Source organism: Empidonax traillii, unplaced genomic scaffold, assembly GCF_003031625.1.
Source record: "Empidonax traillii isolate 1590-97213 ecotype Southwest subspecies unplaced genomic scaffold, ASM303162v1 scaffold65:size4453928, whole genome shotgun sequence".
Lineage (NCBI taxonomy): Eukaryota > Metazoa > Chordata > Aves > Passeriformes > Tyrannidae > Empidonax > Empidonax traillii.
The window spans coordinates 1743815-1762974 of record NW_020955258.1 but is presented as its reverse complement, the minus strand read 5'-3'; the positions used below and the strand labels follow the sequence as shown (position 1 = coordinate 1762974).

Below are 19160 nucleotides of genomic sequence, written 5' to 3'. Positions count from 1 at the left end.
GTGCTCCGAGGACTTTGCTGTTGCAAATTTTATCTTGTCATCTGTCATGCAGCATAGTGTGCAGATGGCACAGAAGAAATTTGTCTAGAAGCTACATATCTTGTTTGTTACAAGTATTAGAGGGGATGCACATGGATCTGGAATATTGATGATTGCACCAGTTCCCAAAGACCATGCTAGTAAGTCCTTCTGGGTGCATGGTGCTGCCCCAGACCCGGAATGCATGGAATAAAATCACATAGATCTGATGATGTCTTATTGATCTTGTACTCCTTGCTGGCATTGCCAGGGCTCATGCTGCTGGGGAAGAAAGCAAAGAAGAGAACAGTAGCCAGGCCAGGAAGAGGTAGTGGTAAAAAACATGGTGTGTGCCATGGGCTCCAGGAATCCAAACCTAGGCCTTGCTGAGGTAGAGAAAACAGTGGTGGATGTAGCATCTTGTCCTGTTGTCATGTCTACCCATCTGCAGCCATGGTCTAACATGACCTCTGACTTCCAGATTTGCTTAAAGAAACAAAGTCCTGCAAATGAAAAAGGGAAGAACTGAGCCCAGAAGTGTATGAAAGTCAACAGTTATATTGTCTTAGTCTGTGAATGGAACATATGACTTGTGTATATCTGTAGGCATTAAAGCTAATATCATATCTATGGTAAAAACTCCACCTGTGCCCAAAAGAGTTTGGAGCTGTACTGTGCTTCTCCTCTGTGGTTCAAGTCTCAAAGGAACCTTACAGTGATGTATTTGGTAGTGGTGGTGTGTCTCGTTCAAGCGCAGCTATTCTGCAGGGTATGTTGAGGGGGTGTTTGCTGATTCACGTCTGTGTCTCACTTCTCCAGAATCTGTTTCTGCTCCCAGGATCTGGTATGCTAAACTCTCCTCCTCTGAGCAAGTCAACAGCCTGTCCCAGGCTGCCGCCTCAGAGAATGGCAGGGACTTTGTAAATAAAGGAAACAATTGAATGATAGGTTCACACTTCAGCACACTGCTTAACAACCTGATAACAGTTAATTACATACAGTATTTTTAAATGCGGCAAGGGGCAGATAACTCGTGCAGGGGTGGAGCACAGGCCCTTGGGCCTCACGACCAAAGGTTAACCTCTTATTCCCCATGTCCCTGAAGAGGCTGGTGGCCTGCAGCTCCAAATCTCAGCATTCTCTTTGAATATTTACTGGCTAGCAGGACTCAGGGTCATCCACGTAAAGTTTCCTCAGCCACGGGGGGGGAAGCTGTGCCCTGTTCTGCAACTTGTGGGTCCTGCTTTGAGAGCTTTGAGCAGGCAGAAAATGCAGGGTAGTAAAACAAGGATTGTCTCCGCCACAGGCAGCAGGTAGAGCATATCCAGTCAGGAGTCTCTGTGCTCGCTGCAGCTGCACTGCTGTTGGTGTAACTGTAGAAGCTCTGAAGGAAGAAGCCAGCATAAACACAGCTGGAACGGGCGGCAGTCGCGGGGCGCTTGCGGCCGTCTGCAAGTCACAACAGCTGCAGTCAGAGCTACTGCTCTCTGGGCACCGGGTGGGACGTTTCCGTCTCTCCTAGCCCGGTGGGATTGAGGGCTTTGACCCTTGTTATTTGAAGCTCAATTTCGGGACATCTGCTGTCAGAGCACCCGCAAAGTTTGTGACTTAATGCAAGTCTAATTAACTGATTTGCCTATCCAAGTCTAGAGATTTACACACTTCTGTAGAGGCAGCTGTAAAGTTATAACTTCAGCGTTTATCATGCCCTGAGCCTTTAAATCTTCATTATGAAAGGTGGTGTTTAATGGCTGGCTGGAAAATGGGTGGTTACCAGAGTGTTAATGGAGTTAGGCAAGCCAGGAAATGTATTATCTAATGCCTGTATAGAAATGAACAGTTCTAATAAAAGAAAATACAGAGACAGGGGATGTACTTACAGGTTATTTGTTCTGTATAGGAGCAAATCAGTACATGAGCAGTAGGGGAACAATAGAGACTGAAATACTGTCTGAAGAAAGAAGTAAGAGCTTCTTGGTTTTAGGGTCCCTCTAGCCCCCAAAAAGTAGCCATTCTTCTCCTCTGGATCTTGAGCTTTGCCTTTGTTGCAAAGGGGAAAAAAGGGAATGACACATCTCAGTGAGTTTAGCAGAATGTCTGGACCAGAAAGAAACAAAATGGAGGAAAAAATAACCAGCTACAATCAGTTTCAAAAATAATTTTCCTTTTTTATTGGAGCACGGTTTTACTACCCAGTTTGTGCCATTGGAGGCAGAATTGACAGCCATGCTTTATCATACCAATGGGAGAAAATACTGTGAGGAATGCTATAATTTAAATGAGAGATGCTCTAAGAAAAAGAAAAAAAAAGCCTAAAAGCTTGGTAATAACATTAATAACCACTTCTTAGAGGTTTTTACTAGCCCACTAAAGATCACACAGCATGTTAAGGTCCCAGCGGCTAAATAAAGACCTGGGCCCAGGTTGTTATTACTTAGAAAGATTCTTTTAATGATTTCTGCTATTTGTTGAAAATCATTTGAACAGCACAGCTGAATGGTCACCGTGCTTTAAATTCATTTCATGTGAAATATGAGATCAGGGTAGAATTTGGGTCTAAGTCTTTCTGAAAGCACAAAACCAGTGTGGATAGCAGTAGTGCTGGGAATGGATAGGCGAAGGGTGTAGGCTTCCCAGCTCGGGAGGAGCTCTTCTGGAGTGGGATCGATTCCTTCAGAAGAGGGATTTTGACTATGGCAACAGGATTTCTCTTAAATTAAATTAAAAGCTCCTGTACCACCACAGGACCTTTAATTTTTACTCTGATAGCCTTCAGAAAAGCAGAGTCCTGCAGTTGGGGTTAGGATGAGGCAGAGAGATCCAGATAGTATTTCTGGCTGTTGTGCTGCTGCTGCGCTGAGGCCCGTGTTGGGGTCTTGCCTCTGTATCTCGCTCCCTTCTCACTGATTGCCTGCTCCTGAGGGAAGTAGCTGGCTTTTTTTCTCATGGCGTGCAGAGCAGCAGGGTCTGTTGGAGCTGCTACACAGTAACACAGAACAAATATTACCACAGCACAGTTTTCACTTCAGCATCTCACCCCAGTGGTAGCAGTTGCCCATGCGTTTAGTAAATTTTTGTATTAGTTTCAGTTTGCCTTGAAATGCAAAATTCAACTGAGAAACCTAAACATTTGCTTCTCTTGCTGGCTTAAGAGGTGTATGTCCTTTCAAAAGTTTTCTCCCCTCCAACGTAACTTGGCTGGCATCATCTCAGAAACATGACTCAAGAGACCAAAGGCCAGGAACTCTTTTAGTCTATAGGAAGAGCTTTTGGCCCCCACTGATCTGCAAAACAAAAGACCAAAGGGACCTTAAAGTCTCAGCCAGGTCTCTCTCCCCGACAGAGCATGGGGGTTCCTGAGCAACAAGCATGACTGCTTAGCATTGAGAGTAGGTTACCAATGCCAAGAGGTTAATGACTCACATGGTATTATGTTGTGTTGAATAATGAGTAACATATGAAATGACACATGTTGTAATGACTCGCTACTTAAAGTACCAATCTACTTAAGATCCCTTTAAGCTTGACGAGATCACAGAATAAGGATGTCTTGTTCAATAGGTGCTACTTTATTTTATGCCTCCTGGTAGAAGAGATGTACCATGCCTGAGAGCATATGAACAAAACAAGTGAGGAATTGAGTAGGAAGGATTATTGCACTGGTTGTTTTGAATGCTTATTGGGCATTTATAGAGCACCAGCTAGCACATTTTGGGTTTTGCTGCTGTTGATTCGAGAGTTTTAATCCTGATTATCGCAGTTCCTCTATTTGTAGGTTGGATTTAGGGAAGGAAAGAAAGGGGAGCTTTGCCTGCAGGATGGGATTATCAGAAGCTGGTCTGAGATCTGCTTTGGAAAATAAACTAATGCTGAAGCAAAGGAGTGATACTGTTTTATGGTTTTGTTGCTGATGGGAGGGAGTTTAATTAAATGGTACTCTAAATTCTGATGTTAACCAATCTGTGACAGAGTTTGCTCCATTAAGGATTGAGAACAATCTATTTGCTTGCAGGCAAAATAAGATGTTCATGCTGTCAAAAGAAGTCTTGTATAATCTTACAGTAAAGTTTTAAACCTGTCAGATGATGTTTTCCTGGTTTACACTTGTTTCTTCAGTCTGTTTATCTGCAAGGAAAGCTAGTATCTAACTAAACTTTATGCTTGGTCCTAGGTGTAAAAGCAAGGGTGACATCTAAACATCTCCAATTGCTAAAAATTGCTCAGAGAGCAGCTGGGGCCCAACACCTCTCAAAATGTGGCCCTCTGCAAACAATAAATGACTTAGTTCTCCAGCTGCTTTAAGGCTAGACTTCAACTAGAGTAAACATATCTACGCACTTACCTGCTGGGATTGTGGTGCTTTAGCTGTTTGTTTCGAAATATTTCAAGCTGTATTACTGGAGAGAGAGAGAGAGAGACTGTGCATATAAACTCTTGTGTTCAGGCCAGTTAATGCCACTTAAATTTTACAAAACTGCATGCAAGGGGAGAGAATCAGGCCTGCCTGCATTGCATCTGAAATGTACTCTTGCTTGAATTTGAAACTAACTTATATGGATCCCTCCTTCTCCAAATGAAAATCAAATAGGAATTATTTCAAAAGAGAAGAAAGATTTTTCCACTCTTACACCCACCGCTCCTCCCCTTCTCCCTCCCAGAAATGCAGGTCATGAAGTGATCATTATTTTTATGGGTCTACAAAGCCTGTAGAAGTCAAAGCTATGTAATATACATTGCAGAGTGTTCTGCTAATCCAGTCCAACCACAGTCGTGCCTGGCCCAGGGATGAGGGTCTGGTAACTGGAAACCTGACACTGAAGGAATTCCAAACACAGTCCTCAAACTAAAAACAGCTCTCTCTGCATGGCATGTGCTACATGAGAGCCAGGGATTGTATTCATTTACGTTATCTGATTTTTTAACCTTGTATTGTTGATAAAAGGACAGGAGAAGGAAACACCTCCACCAGCTCAGCCCATAAATAATAGTGCATGGTGTGTTTGAGGTTAGTATGACATTGCTAGGCATCTGCCGCCTTCTGAGAGGTACAAGCCTTGCTCACAGACAGCAGCCACTGAGCCCTTCCTTGTGCTGCAGATTCTTCCCAGTGCTAAAATGCCAAATTTCATCCCCAGTGGATTTTAAATGCAAACCCTTCGTTGGCTATGGGAAGTATTGGTCTGAAATGACAAAGAATATTTGTGACAGGAGTATCTCACCTATTAAGGTACAAACTTTAATGAAGCTCAGAGTCATGCAGTGATTTTTTTTTTTTTTGAAACCTGCAGTGATTTAAAATTTCCTTTATTTATTTTTTTTACATTATATGCACATTAAATTCTAAGCAACACAAGTAATTAGTGCCACTGACTACAAACAGCACTGTGGTATCTTTAATACTGTATCTGGAGAGAATGGAACTGTGTGGTTTTTTCAACCAGTTGTTTTGAGTGCGTGTTGAGAAGAGCTTTATAAAGACACAGTGTAATGTATTTGATACTGTAAGATTGTTTGCTTGCATAATTTAATTCTTACGTCAGCTTCTCCTTTCTTCTTTAAAAGTAGATCCTCCTGGCTGAGAACAAACAGCATGCAATCACAGTGCATACAATAGAGTTCTTCAGTGAGAATTTGGACCCAGATAGGACCTTGTTGCTTTCTCCTGTTCTCTAATCACAGCCTGAGCTGCCTGATGCCATCACCCAGAGTCTCTGTATGTCTTGCTTAGACATGAAAGAGACTGCAGCCAAATGTGGGCTTTCCATTTGCCACTTAGTCTGTGGCTGTCTTTGAAGTTTATTTCAAGAAGTACTCCCTGACAAAGTAAGAAGACAGTTTTTCATGTGAGATTATATCCCTTGCAAAATATTCCCTCAGCAGCAAGGAGGAGACAGTGATGTAAGAAGAGAGCATTCCCTTCCTTGCTTTTTACCAGGTACTAAGAGGGTGACCTCTGTGACTCTCCCTATAGAACAGAGGGAAGAAAAACTCTTTGTCATGATGAAATCCAAACCCCCAACGTGATGGGGCACAGCACGAACAGCTAGACCATCATTTTGATTTCCTTTCGTTTTAGATAGCCCGAGCATGTGTCTCCTGGCTGATGTTAAAGGTGACCTGCAAATGGGGGTTATCCACGAAATGCAGTATACCTGAAATTTAATTACTTTTTTTTCTGATTGTTTTTTGAAGCATGGAGTATTTAGGCCAGTCTACTCTGTAAGATTTCCTGCAATTGAAGAATTACTGAAATGGGGGTTTAAAAAAAAAAAGGAACTGCAGAAAGCAAAAATTGTTTAGTTGGGTTTTTTAAACCTGTTTAACTTCAATGACTAAATAACATTTTGGGTAAAAGAAGCCTTTCTTAAGTACTCCAAATCCTGTGGTTCAGTTTTAAGTAAACCCAGAAGCTCTTGAAAATTCTGCAGCAAAACCAGAAAATGCTAGATTTTCTGTTCCGTGCTTGGAAGATAAATAAAGCAGAGATAGAAAAACAAACTACTTTAGGCTTTACTTGTCATAGAGAAAATAACAACACGTTAATTGAACATCAGTCACAAGTTGCCTGCTTTATTTGGACAAGGCTACTTTGGCTCTTAATGCTCCAAATGGATTGCAGTTGTTACCTGGTGAATAATTTTAGACGATTAACCTGTAGAGCTGCTATCCAGAATATGAAATGATACAGTGAAACATATTAGCAACCACCTGTGTGTATGAACTATAATTTCCCTGCAGGGGAAGGTGAGATTTTGCTTCCTCACAATTAAAAAAAAAAAAAAAAAAAAAAAAAACAAACCCACAAAAAAAAAAAAAATTTTAAGGGGCACCTTGTCTGTGACATTTTTGAGGAGTACATTTTCACACTGCTCTGCCAGTTTCACTCCTTTCTGGAACCTGGTGCTTCTCCTTCCCTTCCTGTCAGTGCTTTCTTCAGCAGCAGCTTCTGCTTTTAGCTAGACCTGCATCCATAATGCACTTTCTAATAGGAGCCAGCAGAGCTGAACTATCAGCAAAACCAGTTTTTGAGCTCTGAGATCAGTGACTTCCCAGGATGTTGTGTCAGCTTCCCTGCCTTCTGCCTGCCATTAGTTGCACTGTATCCCCAGGTCAAACAACTGGCCGAAAATCTGGAAAACAGCTGACGGCCAGAGCAGCTCCTACCCAGCATGTCCTCTCAGAGGGCACACTCCTGGCCTGGTCCTTTTGAGTGGCTGGACCTGCTTGACCCAATTTGTGGATTTTTGATCACTCCCCTGGGTCGCTGATTTTCCACTTGAGGTTATTGGTTTGACCCCCACATCGTAGGTCACTTGGGAGGTGTGATATGCCCCTGTGAACTCTGAACTCATCAGGAGCCAACAAAAACAGTGAGAGAGGGGAGAAGGATTTCATTAGGGCCTCCTCAGAGGTGGTAGTGTCTGCCGAGTGAAAAGGCGGGACTTGTTTTCCTTCTTGCAGAAACAAGCACAGCATCTACAAGGGGCTGCCAAGTAGAAAGTGTTTGGTTTGAGTTGCTATGGCAATTTCTTTAAGGATAAACAACAGCATGTACTTTTACAACATGGGCTATCAAGTGAAAAGGGTGTTGGTTCAGAGGAGCCCTGCTGCCCCCAGTGTCCCAGACTTAACTGCTAAGGGTGATAGCATTCCTACAGCCAGAGCTTGGTATCTGCAGCTGTTTCTTCTGCCTTGAAAAGATTGACTTTCTTATGGTTAATTTGACACCCTTGAGGAGGGAAGGGCTGTTTTTTCCTGTATTTTAAGGTTTGTCACACAGAGGTTTGTGGAGACTCTTTAGGCTGGCTGGTTGGTTGCACTGTGAGTAGCTCCCTAGGAATGGACTTTATCAGGCATGGCTGGTAGATGGGGAAGAATGAATCCTCAGGAAATAATTCATCTCCAACGTGCTCTGCTGGGCGTAACAGGGAAGAAGAGTGTTGTCATTCTAGTTTGTGTATCTGCATATGTAACACCCACTGGGATCACATGGGGAAGTGAGCTGGAGAGTGTCCTGTAGATATCTTTTGAGAAATTTCCCTCAGTCATGCTGACCAGGGTCAGCCTTTTGGGCAGTTACCAGTGCTTTCCAAAGTTTTACTCGTGCGAGAGTTCTGGTAATCATTGGTTAGATCACTGCTTTTATCATCCCTAAGGCTGCTAAAAAAACTCACATGCCTTTGGTCTTTCTCAGGCTTTTCTTGAAGTGGATTCAAGTCTGCTCTCTGTGTACAACCTCTCCTTCCAGCTGCTAAGTCCTGTCTCTGGGGAAGGCACTCAAGAATTTGTACGACCTGTGGGTGTTTCACCCTCAGAGAAGGGTAGCTGGTCCTGAGAGTGAACAACTTGGATGTTTCTTTATTTTTTAAAGAAAGATTTTGCCCTTTTCACATGTTCATCTGCAGTTGGTCTACACAACCACCGATGGTGTTACCTGTAAGCAAACCAATGGTGGATTGGATTTGGTAGGATAGGTAACAGCAATAGAGACCTGATGGCACAAGCTCAAGCAGCTCGGGTCCATTTTTCATGTCTGGCACGCTTTGATTGGTCAGGCTCATCTTCATTGGGCAGTCCTAGGTCATAGCAGCCTCAATGCACTACCCTCTGCACAGTAACAACTTCTGTGGCAGCAGCGTCACACTGATTCCTAGAACTACAGCAGCTGAGCTTTCCTGGGAACTGCTCTTCTGGCTGGATGGCAAAACACATCCTTGTTTTTTCCTGCAGCTTCTTGTGTCAGTTGAGGCCTGAGTTTGTGTACTGAAGGCTCAGTACATGATGTTGGTAGCTCAGTCCTATTCTCAACCGTCCTTTTTGTACCAATTTTGAAATCGTGGTTTTTTTTAGAATAATTCAACGTTTCAGTTAGAGCTCTGTGCAAAAGGTACCTCGCTTTTCAGGTAATGTGATTCACAAGAATTTGCTTGATTATAGCTGCTGATGAGAACATCTTCTAAAACATAATGTACAGGATTTTGAGCATTATCCTTATATTAAAAGGTGATGGATAGGTTTGACATTTGTTCCTGTTGGTGTGCTGCTTGACACAAAGCAGTTCCTACTGTTGCAGAGTCTTTTATGATTGGAAGTACATTTTTATGCACAGAGGAATTAAAGCTGAGTGTGATGGGACTGATTAGTGAAAAAGACTTCACGTAGAAATACATGGAGCAGCTCTTTGGCCTTCTGTGGAAATTAGACTTTGTTGTGAGGCGTAGGTGTGTGAGCAGCGACAGCAGTTGTCTCAATGCATGCAGTTAAGAGTGGTTTAGTATCTCAGAGGGTGGCTTCAGGCCCTTCAGCACTTTGTCTGGACTGTCTCACCAGGAGGTGAGGGGGGGAAGCTGGGAGTGCCTGTCTTTTATAATGTTCTGTTTTTAAAGCAGAAAGTCTCTGGGGAGCATAGGGTCCTAAAAGTCCAAGGCCTGGAATGCTTCCTTTTGCTCTTTCCATTTTAAACAGGAAACATTTGCATTAAGCTATTCCAGGAGGAGAATTGTAGGTTCATTTCAAGGCAGATAATGTTTGTTCATTGCCTGTGTCCATGATTTACCCCATGGGCTTAAACGAGTGCAGCAGAAAACCACATGTTTTGTTTTACTACATGCTAAACAAGTTTCAGCAAAGTCTGGGAGCCTGGATTAGAAAGGAGGAGAATGCTTGTAAAATCTCTGTGTGAACAAGAGAGTCATTGACAAATTTTGAACACCTGATCTGCTGTACCGGAATGACTTTTTTTTCATGATCTATGCAAAGAATATTTAAACAGTCAATGAGTTCAGTACCAAAGCCACAGAGCAGGTGTAACTGATTTATACTTTCAGCCCCTGTTTTGGTTCAAAACCCTGTTGTCCTCCTTCAGCTCTCAATGGGTGTTTTTGCCCAAGTGCAAAGACATTTGCAGTCAGACGGGCAAAAACTCCTAATTGAGTTGAGCTGTTGGGCATGCTCTGGTGACACGTCTGTGAGAACAATTATTTTTGCCATTTTAAAAGTATCACAAGTTAAGTTGTACTAGGAAAAAATATCAATGCTTCATTAGTGCAAATCATGAAATTAAGATAGAGAGGGCTCCATGGCACATCCTCAGGGAAGACATGTTCACGTGTTGCTTTTCACGCGAAATAGAGGCTGTCAGATCCATACTGATGCAGACAAGTTACAGGGCTGTTGTAATAGCAGGCCTTCTAGATTACAGGTTTTTTGAAACTCCATTGGCAGCTTGCCCATTAAACACAGGTATTGTAGCCTGACATCCCTAGTGTTTTTTCCAGGAGTTCCAGTTTTTCCAACTATGGTGTTTGGAAAGTTTTACAGTCTGACATGTTAGGAGAGAATAGTGGGAAATGGTTTGGAAAGTGCGAATATTTGTGCATGTAAAGCTTATGAGATTTGCAGACTTGCAGACCCAACTCATCTGTTTATCCTCAGGCTAGATAAGATTCAGTCAAACATGCATTGTTTAAAGGAGCTTTGTTTCCATTATGGCAAATGGATCACAGGAGACTGACTTTGGGAACTGAAGGGCTTCAGTGCTCCCCCATTGTAAAAGGGCTGTGATGTGTGCTGGACCCTTCCTCCAGTGTCCTGGATGTTACTGACTTTTGTAGCGTGCAGGTGGGAGGCTTGTTATCCTTCAGAAGTTCTTTTGATTCATTGGGACCTGTCATGCTTGAGGTGGCGTTTCCTTTCCCAAAGTAAACATAGATTGTAAGTACAATAATGTATCACTGGCCTAGTAGACTGCCTTTTTATGTGCTTTATTATGTTTTTTCCTCCTCAGGCGTGGACCTGCAGAGCCACTAGAATATTTAACAGGGCCACGAGTAACATACAAAGAGAGAGATCTTCCCTACTACCAAGGAGGACAGCCTGTTATCCACCCATCTAAGGGGAACCACATCCGCGCACCGGACACAAGAGTGGCAGAATTGAGGTACCCCCAGTATTACCCAGCCCAGCCCGTCACAAACCAGCATAAAGGACCCCTCCGACAAGACGTGCCACCTTCCCCTCCTCAGTCCCACCGAGCACCAGCTTATCATGAAATTGTCCGACACCGTGGGACCAGTCCAGACCACTACCAGTACAGGCAACAGGATCCCAGGCAGAAGAACCCCATGACTGCAGCTGTATAGCCATGCACTGGACTCGCCAGCAGAGCCCAGGAGGAGTCCCATCGGACATCATCCTTGTAGAATTGTTCCCAAGCATAGCTGCCTGTAAGAATGGCACACGAGACCTGGAGTCGTTCTTACTGAGCTGGGCTCAGCGTAGGTGCTTTCTAACAGGCGAACTAAAAGCCACGTGAGGTACGAAGTGTTTTGAGTATGTGAGGTACCAGACAGTTGTGTGTTTTTTAATTCCTTTTAGAAATAGAAAGTGGCTGCTGGAAATGAAACACAACACTAAATACACCTCAGGGCTATTTACTGAATCCAGTTACACCTATACAGTACATAGCTGTCTGTGTAAGGGCAGCAGAGTCACCAGAGTTTACTTCAGAGCGCTGTTGTAGAGCCTTTTAAGTGAGAACACAGCATGCAGTATGGATGTCATATGGAGCTGGGGATCTTGTGTAATCCAGTGTGTGATCATGAGTTGACAAGGGACTACCACAGAAGTAGTGGCCACATTCCAGCAGCTCTGTGCTTTAGGGATGCTGCAGTTCCAGATTTATCATCTGGTCTCTGTCTTCCTCTTTCTTTTTGGTGGTGGCAGCATTTATCTTGTAGCCTTTATTTTTTGCAGTTTGTGATCAAGAGTCTCATTGCACTGCTGCATTCGGAGTAAGACAAAAAACTTTATCCTCTATGCTTGGGCAGGCTCACAGAGGACAGGCAGCCAACCAGCCACCTGAGAACTGTGTCTGTGTGTGTGTGCTTGTGAATGTTCCTTAGTTATATAGTGTGCACTCTTTAATTGTAAACCCTGGAGATCAGATTCTCAGCTCCTGTCAGGAAGTGTCGTTCTTGGGGTATCAGTGGAGCTGGCCTGTAAGAAGTGGCTGAGGAGGTGACTGTGGGCATGAACTCCACAATTCATCTTAAGTTACTGTATCTTAAGCATTCTAAGTGCTGCCTTGGCTCCATCAGGGCAGTGTTCCAGCCAAGTGCCTGCCAGCAGTGTGCTGTGCCCTGGCCGCCTGCTGCCACGGGAAGGCACCTGTTGGTGTGGGGCCACCCTCAGTCCACAAGTGAAGCTCAGCCTCTGGCAGCGCCTGGTCCTGCCGTGCCAAGTGCCAAACTATGAGTTCCTGCAGCCAGCAACCATCAGGTCAGTGGGGGAAGGGGCTTTTCACAGCAAGGGGGGAAGGAAAATACAAGAAAGCAACTCCTTTGAGACCCTGGGACCCAGGAGGAAGAGGAGAGAATAGCTGTTTGTAGCAAGTTATTTGCATCGGTGCATAGGAAGAGAAGGTGAGGGTGGGGAGAAGGCACCAGCAGCGCAGCAGAGCCAGGTAAGGGAACAGGACATTGGGGTACATGCCTGACTCTTTGCCCCACATCGCCTGAGCTTGCTCTGCAGCCAGCCAACATGGGAAGAGGTCAGAAATGCATGTCCCAGCCACAGGGGCCTGTGCAACCTGGCCCCAGAGGGCTGTGAGTGCATAGAGATCTGTCTCAAGGATTTTGTCACAGGGAAACCATGCAGTCATGTGACCTAGAAATATATTATTTCCAAGTGTCCTTAATTCCTCGACTTCTGCCTTTTGGCAGTGTTACTAAACCATTTGGCCTCCTCTCCTCATCAGGAAAAGACTGTGACCTGGCCAAGGATTAAGCATAAGGATTTCTTTGATGTCTTTTTGACACCTTTGGTATGCAACAGATTAAATCACATAGGTAATTTCCCAGGTATTAAATATCACCAGGAAGGTTTGTCCTGCTAGGAGTGTCTCCCACCAACAGGTAATGACCCTGATGAGAAGCACCATTTAATCCCGGCCCACGTTTCTTCTCTGCTGCTGATGTTGGTGAGAGACTGGCATATCCCTGAGGCATGAGGAGTACTTGCAGCTGCCTGACTGGCCAGCAGGCTCTAGCGTTTGCATTGACACCAGCCTCTACCCACCAGCCGGGCTGGGAAGCAGGGGAGAGGAGACAGCTTTTGAGTAGGGGGAGCACCTTTGTGATTCAGATGGAAGGCTGGACTCCCTGGGGTAGGGGCAGGCACAGCTTTAAACCCAGTCAGGAGGAAGCTTTGGTGGGAGTGGGAGAGGGAGAGGAATGCAACCGATTATGAAACAAGTGCGTTTGATTCTTGTTCCATTTCTTTCTGCCCTCTTCCCTAGTAATGTAGGAGGGAAAAACCTCTGGAGGGAGCGTTGGATGTAAAGCTGGATGTCTCTCAGTACCCTCCATAAATAAGGCAGATTCCCCAAGGAAACTCTGCCTGTCATGTACGTGCTTTACACAGCCTTGTACTTCTCTCAGAGAGTTTTAAATGCTGTAGGATACTCAGCCAGGACCTGGCAGCCGCAGGATAGCTGCTGGTGTTATAAAGGCCTGTTGAAAGTGAAGCAAAAACAAATTAAAATACTTTCCTTTCCCTCCTTGAAATATAACCCTTGATACATTTGATCCAGCTGTAAAGAAACTAATATGTTTGCGACAGTGGCTTTATCAAGCCAGGCCACAATTAAGAACAGCTCTGAATATAAGCTACTGCCTTTGTAAATCACTCTGAACTAACCCTTCAAATGGCATCATAGCACAGTGAACAGAACTTATTTACAGTATTTCATGAGCCAGGGCCAAATAAAATCTGGATGAAAACAGCTCCTGGGTTATTTATAGCCTTTGAAGGACCTGTGCAATTGTCTCCCCGTAACCTGAATCTCTCCTTAAGAGCTCTCCGTGACTGCATCGGCTCCACTCAGTTGAGGCAGACAGATCAAACAAACACCTTCTGAGCTGTTAATCTTACCCAACAGGTTATTAAATGATGCTTCTGCTCAGTAAGCAGAACTCAGTGGAGAGCTTCTTCCAATAAAAAAAAAAAAAAAAAAAAAAAAAAAAAAGAAGTGCTGTAAGTATAATATATGAATGCATCCTACAGGTAAGGAGCTAAGGAGGAAGAACAGTATGACCTAGCTGGGGGAACAAGACCAAAAAAGTATTACAGAGCATCTCATCAATCCCTGGAGCCATTGTTCTGGGAGAAAATTGCTGTTTTCTGGTTTAATATCTGGTAGGGATACAGTATTTTCAAAAGTATAATGTGTAACTACAGTATATATAGTCAGATTTTCTGCAGTGTAAAATGTATGATTTTAGCACCATATTGTGGAAAAATATGTACCATGCAGAATTCACGAGGTGCTACAACTGACGGTTGAAAATACACACTTGCAAAATCCAAAAGAGCCGTTAAGTAACAAGTTGTTCTTTTCCCCATATGTCCATATGTTTGGGAAAATTATGAGTCTGAAATGCTCTTGACACGTAATTGCCTCACACTCCCTCATCCAAAATGTGCCAGTCCAGCAGTAAAGTTACTGACGTGGTGGGTGTGAAGGGAGAGTTGGGTTTGCCGCAGGATCAGCGTGCTGTAAGTGTGCATGTGAACAGGAGTCAAGACAAGAGGGAGAGAGGCCCGTGCTCATGTGAAGCTGGAAGCTTTGATTTCCTGAGCTGGTGGCGTGCAGCCTGCATTTCTGGCTCTGGCATGGGGCCAGCCAGGCCCAGCAGTTGAAAGATTAAGAGATAGAAAAAAGAGCCTGTGGATTTTCTGAGTGACCACCCACTAGTGAGCCATGATCTTGGCCTGTAAGTCAACATTACCACTGTGATATATTATGATGTAGAAGTCTCTAAGCACCCCTTGAATGCATAAAGAAGTATCAATTGCCCTTTTTGGGGAAAAAAAAGGGGGAGAACTAAGCATCAAAAAAAAAAAAAAAAAAAGAAAAAAAGGCTCCTGCCTTGAAAAAGTGCATGCAGCCCTGAATTCCAATTCACTCCAGCTTCCTGATCTAGAAATAGCTTCACATGCTGCCTAATTTTTTTACAGATGACTTGTGCTACCTCCTCCTCCTCCCAACCATCACAGATTTGTTTATCAGAGAGTTAATGCTGTGAGTGAATCCTACCGACTGCTCTGCCAGGGCCACATCCTGACGCTCTGCTCTGAGCAGGGGCTGCTTTGCACTTCCAAAGGGCCCCACACCTGTGCCCTCCGTCACAGTTGTTCTGCAGGGTCCTTAAGCCTTATGTGCAAAATCGGAAGCACTATTCACTATGTCTGCATAGAAGAGAAGGCTTTGTAACTACTCTGTTATTGTGAGGGAGAGAGAGGTGCTTATGATCCTGACAATACCTGTGTGTTTAAGTAAGTGAAACTGATTTAAAAATCACGTGTGATTGTTTTGGGGGAGAAATTTGACACATAATTCGAGAGGTTTTTTTCTAGTACCACGTCAAAAATGTTGATCTTTTGTTACATATGGCTATATAAATTTTTCCTGTTTTATTTTGCATTAAAATAAAGGCTTTAAGACTATATATGATTATGTATTTGTATGTAGAGTCTTTCTCTTTTTTGTATCTACAAAGTCAAGCACAGCCCTGGATGTGATTTGGTATTAGAAGATCAAGTGTGATCCAGGATGGATCAGAATTGGTAAGATGACTCTTAAAAAAAAAAAAATGGGTGGGGGAACCAACAGCCATACAGTGCTCTGTAGAAAAAAAATGCATCACAGGGCTTAGCTTGATTCCCTCTCAAATCTTCATTGTCTTCAGTGGTAGAGCCTGAATCCCGATTCCATAGCCAGGAATGAAAAGAGAAGTGAGAGAGAAGTCCCTTGACACCTTGGAGAACTTCATCTTAGGCAGCTGCATGTTCATTGCTAAAGTTCCCCAGACAGCTTCATCTCAACATCGAGCTCTTCTCTTGCTGTTGGTGTCAGCCGAGGTGTTGTGCAGCCGTGTAGCAGGTACCAGGTCGAGCCAGCTGGGATGGCTGCAGCACTGCCTTGCCAGAGATTTAGGACTCCTTGAAAGTTCTGCACAGGTACGTAACTTGAGGTGCATAAGTACTTTGATCGAAGCTGTTGACTCTGTTTTTCACGGATTATGCACAAGCATAAATCTTTGTAGGATCAGAGCTATGGGTTGTACTGAGATTCAGACAAGTGTTTTGTTACATGGAGCAGTTTTTCAAAATAGCAGATACTTAAGTGAAAAGTCACTAGAACGAAGAGAAGGAAGATGAACCCTTTCTGAGAGGGAAATTTTAGTTTACTACAAAGAAAAAGGAAAGACTGAAAGAACCAAACAGAGAGACAGAAATTTGCAGGTTTACAGCACAAGATAGAGCAGAAATTGCAGTAATGGGTCAATAAAAATACATGTGTACTACACTCCAAAACATTTTAAATGCAGATCTTGGTATTTATGGCCAAAACTCTTCAGGGGCAATAGTCAGTCAATTTTAGCATGTATTAAATTATAATCCACATAGATGCCAATTTTAGAATTTATGAGGTCATAACTTGCACTCACAAGTGCAGGCTAAAAACTGGACAAATAAAAATGATACCTGTTTTTATTTCTGCTGGAACTGTACAAAGAGTAGCAAAAGATAAAGTAGGAGTGGTATTAGAAGCTGGAAACTCAGTGAGCACAGTTTCAGATGGTGGTCCTTCTGCCTTGGCAGTGATCTCCTGTGGTTTCCCCATGACAGCGCTCACTTCCTTGGGACCTGGGCTCAAGTGAAAATCTATTTTGCAGTCACTGCTCTGTCTGCATAAAGAAGTATATGGAGCCATTTGATTGTTAATTAATTTTAATGAACCAGACTGCACCCTCCTGAGACCTGTATTGTTCTGTGAGCAGAGTGGGATGTAGTGCCTTTCTGCATGGAGGGTCTCAGAGCTGGGTTACCCCAGCAGAAATGCATTGACCTGCTGCAACGTGGCAGCAGTTGAGCAATACGCAGGGTACAGCACAGAAGCCTCTCAGGCATGAAGAGCTGTGCTGCTTGGGAGGCTTTCAGGAAGCAAAATACCATTACCAAGATTGAAGTAGAGCTGAGCTGCTCCTGCACCCTCCCAGGAGGCATTCAGGGCTTTTAATAAGTCCCTGAGGCCTCTGGCTCAATGGCTCTGGAGGCCTCCTGAGGAGGTTGCTCAGACTCCCTATGCTTTGTGTGCTTCTCCCTGCAGAGAAGATGTGGAGGCACTGAGGCATGCCTTGGGAAAGTGGGGAAACAAGTAAGACTGAGAAGGGATCCTAATTCCCAAGCACAGGATCTGCTCCAGGGAGGCCATCTTGGCTGATGGTTTTCCCAATGGGCTGGAAGAGAATGTCTGACACAGGCAACCAGAGAGACAGGATTGTTCTGGGAATGGGGAAGGAGAGGTGAGAGAAAATAGAGTAGGAAGTGACAAGGAGAGGCAACTGGAGCAAAGGAAAAGGGATGAGAAATTAAAATAGGTTGGAAAGGGGAAGGGAAGCTGGGGGGGCATCAGACCTGAAAATAAGGAAATAAGTGGTGGGAAGAAGAGGGGATTGTCCCAGATGTTTGAAGTTCACAGACCAACAAGGAAGGTGGCACTTTGTCATACACTGACTGCTGCTCCCCAATTTCTGTTTTGCATCCCAGACCCCTCCACTATGTCCAGAGTCAAAACCAGTTTGCAGCACAAAGCTACCCATGCCTGAGGGAGGAAGCAGAAGGGCAAGTAGGAATTGTGAGGAAACCCATCAACCACTATGGGGAGAGAGACACTCGTCACACATCACTGCCCCCTCCCCTAGATCTCATCTTGGCACCCAGATCTCACCGCCTGCTCTGCACACACCGCCGTTCACCTCCCTAGGTACCATCAACAGTACAAAGTCTCATTTCCTAACTGCCTCCTCCATCCACAGTTCCCCCTGATCTCTGGTGTCCCCAAAGCCATGACGACCTCCAAACACAACTTTTGCCTTCACCACTGAGAAGCCTTGCTCCATCTGTGAGTATAGGTAACCAACACCAGTAATTTTACTGGCACCTGAAAGCGATACAGAGTCAAGGCACGCGGCCCCCAGGGCCAGCGTCCACACAGTGCAGGCTGGGACTCTGCCTTCCTTACATCCAGGGACAAGCTGCAGCCGCTTTGGAAGCAGTTGCTTTGTGGATAGAGATTGCAAGAAAGATACAGATTTTATCTCCACCGTCTTTTTGCTTGTCTAGAACAAGCCTTTGACATGTGCAAAAGCTGTTTTATTGCTGGCCTTGCACAAAAATCCTGAACCACTTTCAAGGGCCAAAAAGGTGATTATAGTTCTTTAAACAGAATTAATTCTCAAACCATTCCCAAAATATGCCTGACAAACTAACCCAAGCCAGACAACTTGGCTGTGCTCATGGCAAAGAAAAACTTTTGTGTAGAGGAAACAGCCCTGCTTCACTTTTCCAGGAGAATATCTGCATCTGAAAGAAAATAATTTATTGGGAAATATGTACAGTAGAGTAAAATTGCAAAATAAGACGTTCAGTGAGGATTCCATATAAAAGCATGCCCTTTGCCTCCAGCACATAATGAATAAAAATGGTATAAAGAAGGAATGAACATTCAGTGTTTTATATTTAAAATACATTTTGTGTGGAAAACAATGTGGCATAGAAACAGGACTGAAGGGTTCTCCAAGATAATGCCAGGAGCTGCGAGATGTTAGCAGCTTTGTCGTGTAAGTTTCAAGGTGTAGGTTTTTAATTTTCTCTTATGAATCACAGAAGCAGTCATGAAAAACTGTAATTAAAATTCATTGCAAGAAAAATAAACTTATATTAAAACCTACCCCATTCTTCTCTGAATTCATGATACTGGTTAGGAAGAAGTAGCTGCTTCTCTGCCAAAACCTTACCTGATTTAATCTCTAGGCTCTGTTAAACTGGAGTTTTCCTACATCACATCCTTCAATCCAGAGTACAAAGGCAAAAAAAAATAAAAAATTGCAGCCTAGATTTTCAAACTAGCAAGCTACTATTTTAAGGGGTTTCATCTGCCATAATTTTTCTAGGAATAAAAAGATAATACAAAATAGACAAAATATGAAGAAACTAGTTCATAAGTAAATAAAAATAAATAAACCAGCCTTTACTTCCTCCTAGGTATAGATATGCACATGCATACATGCATACAT

General features: G+C 43.7%; 1 protein-coding gene across 1 annotated transcript in view; it reads left to right on the top strand.

Annotated features, from left to right (window-relative positions):
• The window catches only part of PARD3B (par-3 family cell polarity regulator beta), a 392632-nt gene extending 380512 nt beyond the window's left edge, over positions 1 to 12120 (top strand). The window contains exon 23 of the mRNA XM_027880190.1: positions 10805 to 12120. Coding sequence (XP_027735991.1) covers positions 10805 to 11159 — 355 coding nt within the window. The 3' untranslated portion in view covers positions 11160 to 12120. The remainder of the gene's footprint in view (positions 1 to 10804) is intronic.
• Positions 12121 to 19160: the final 7040 nt, after the last annotated feature.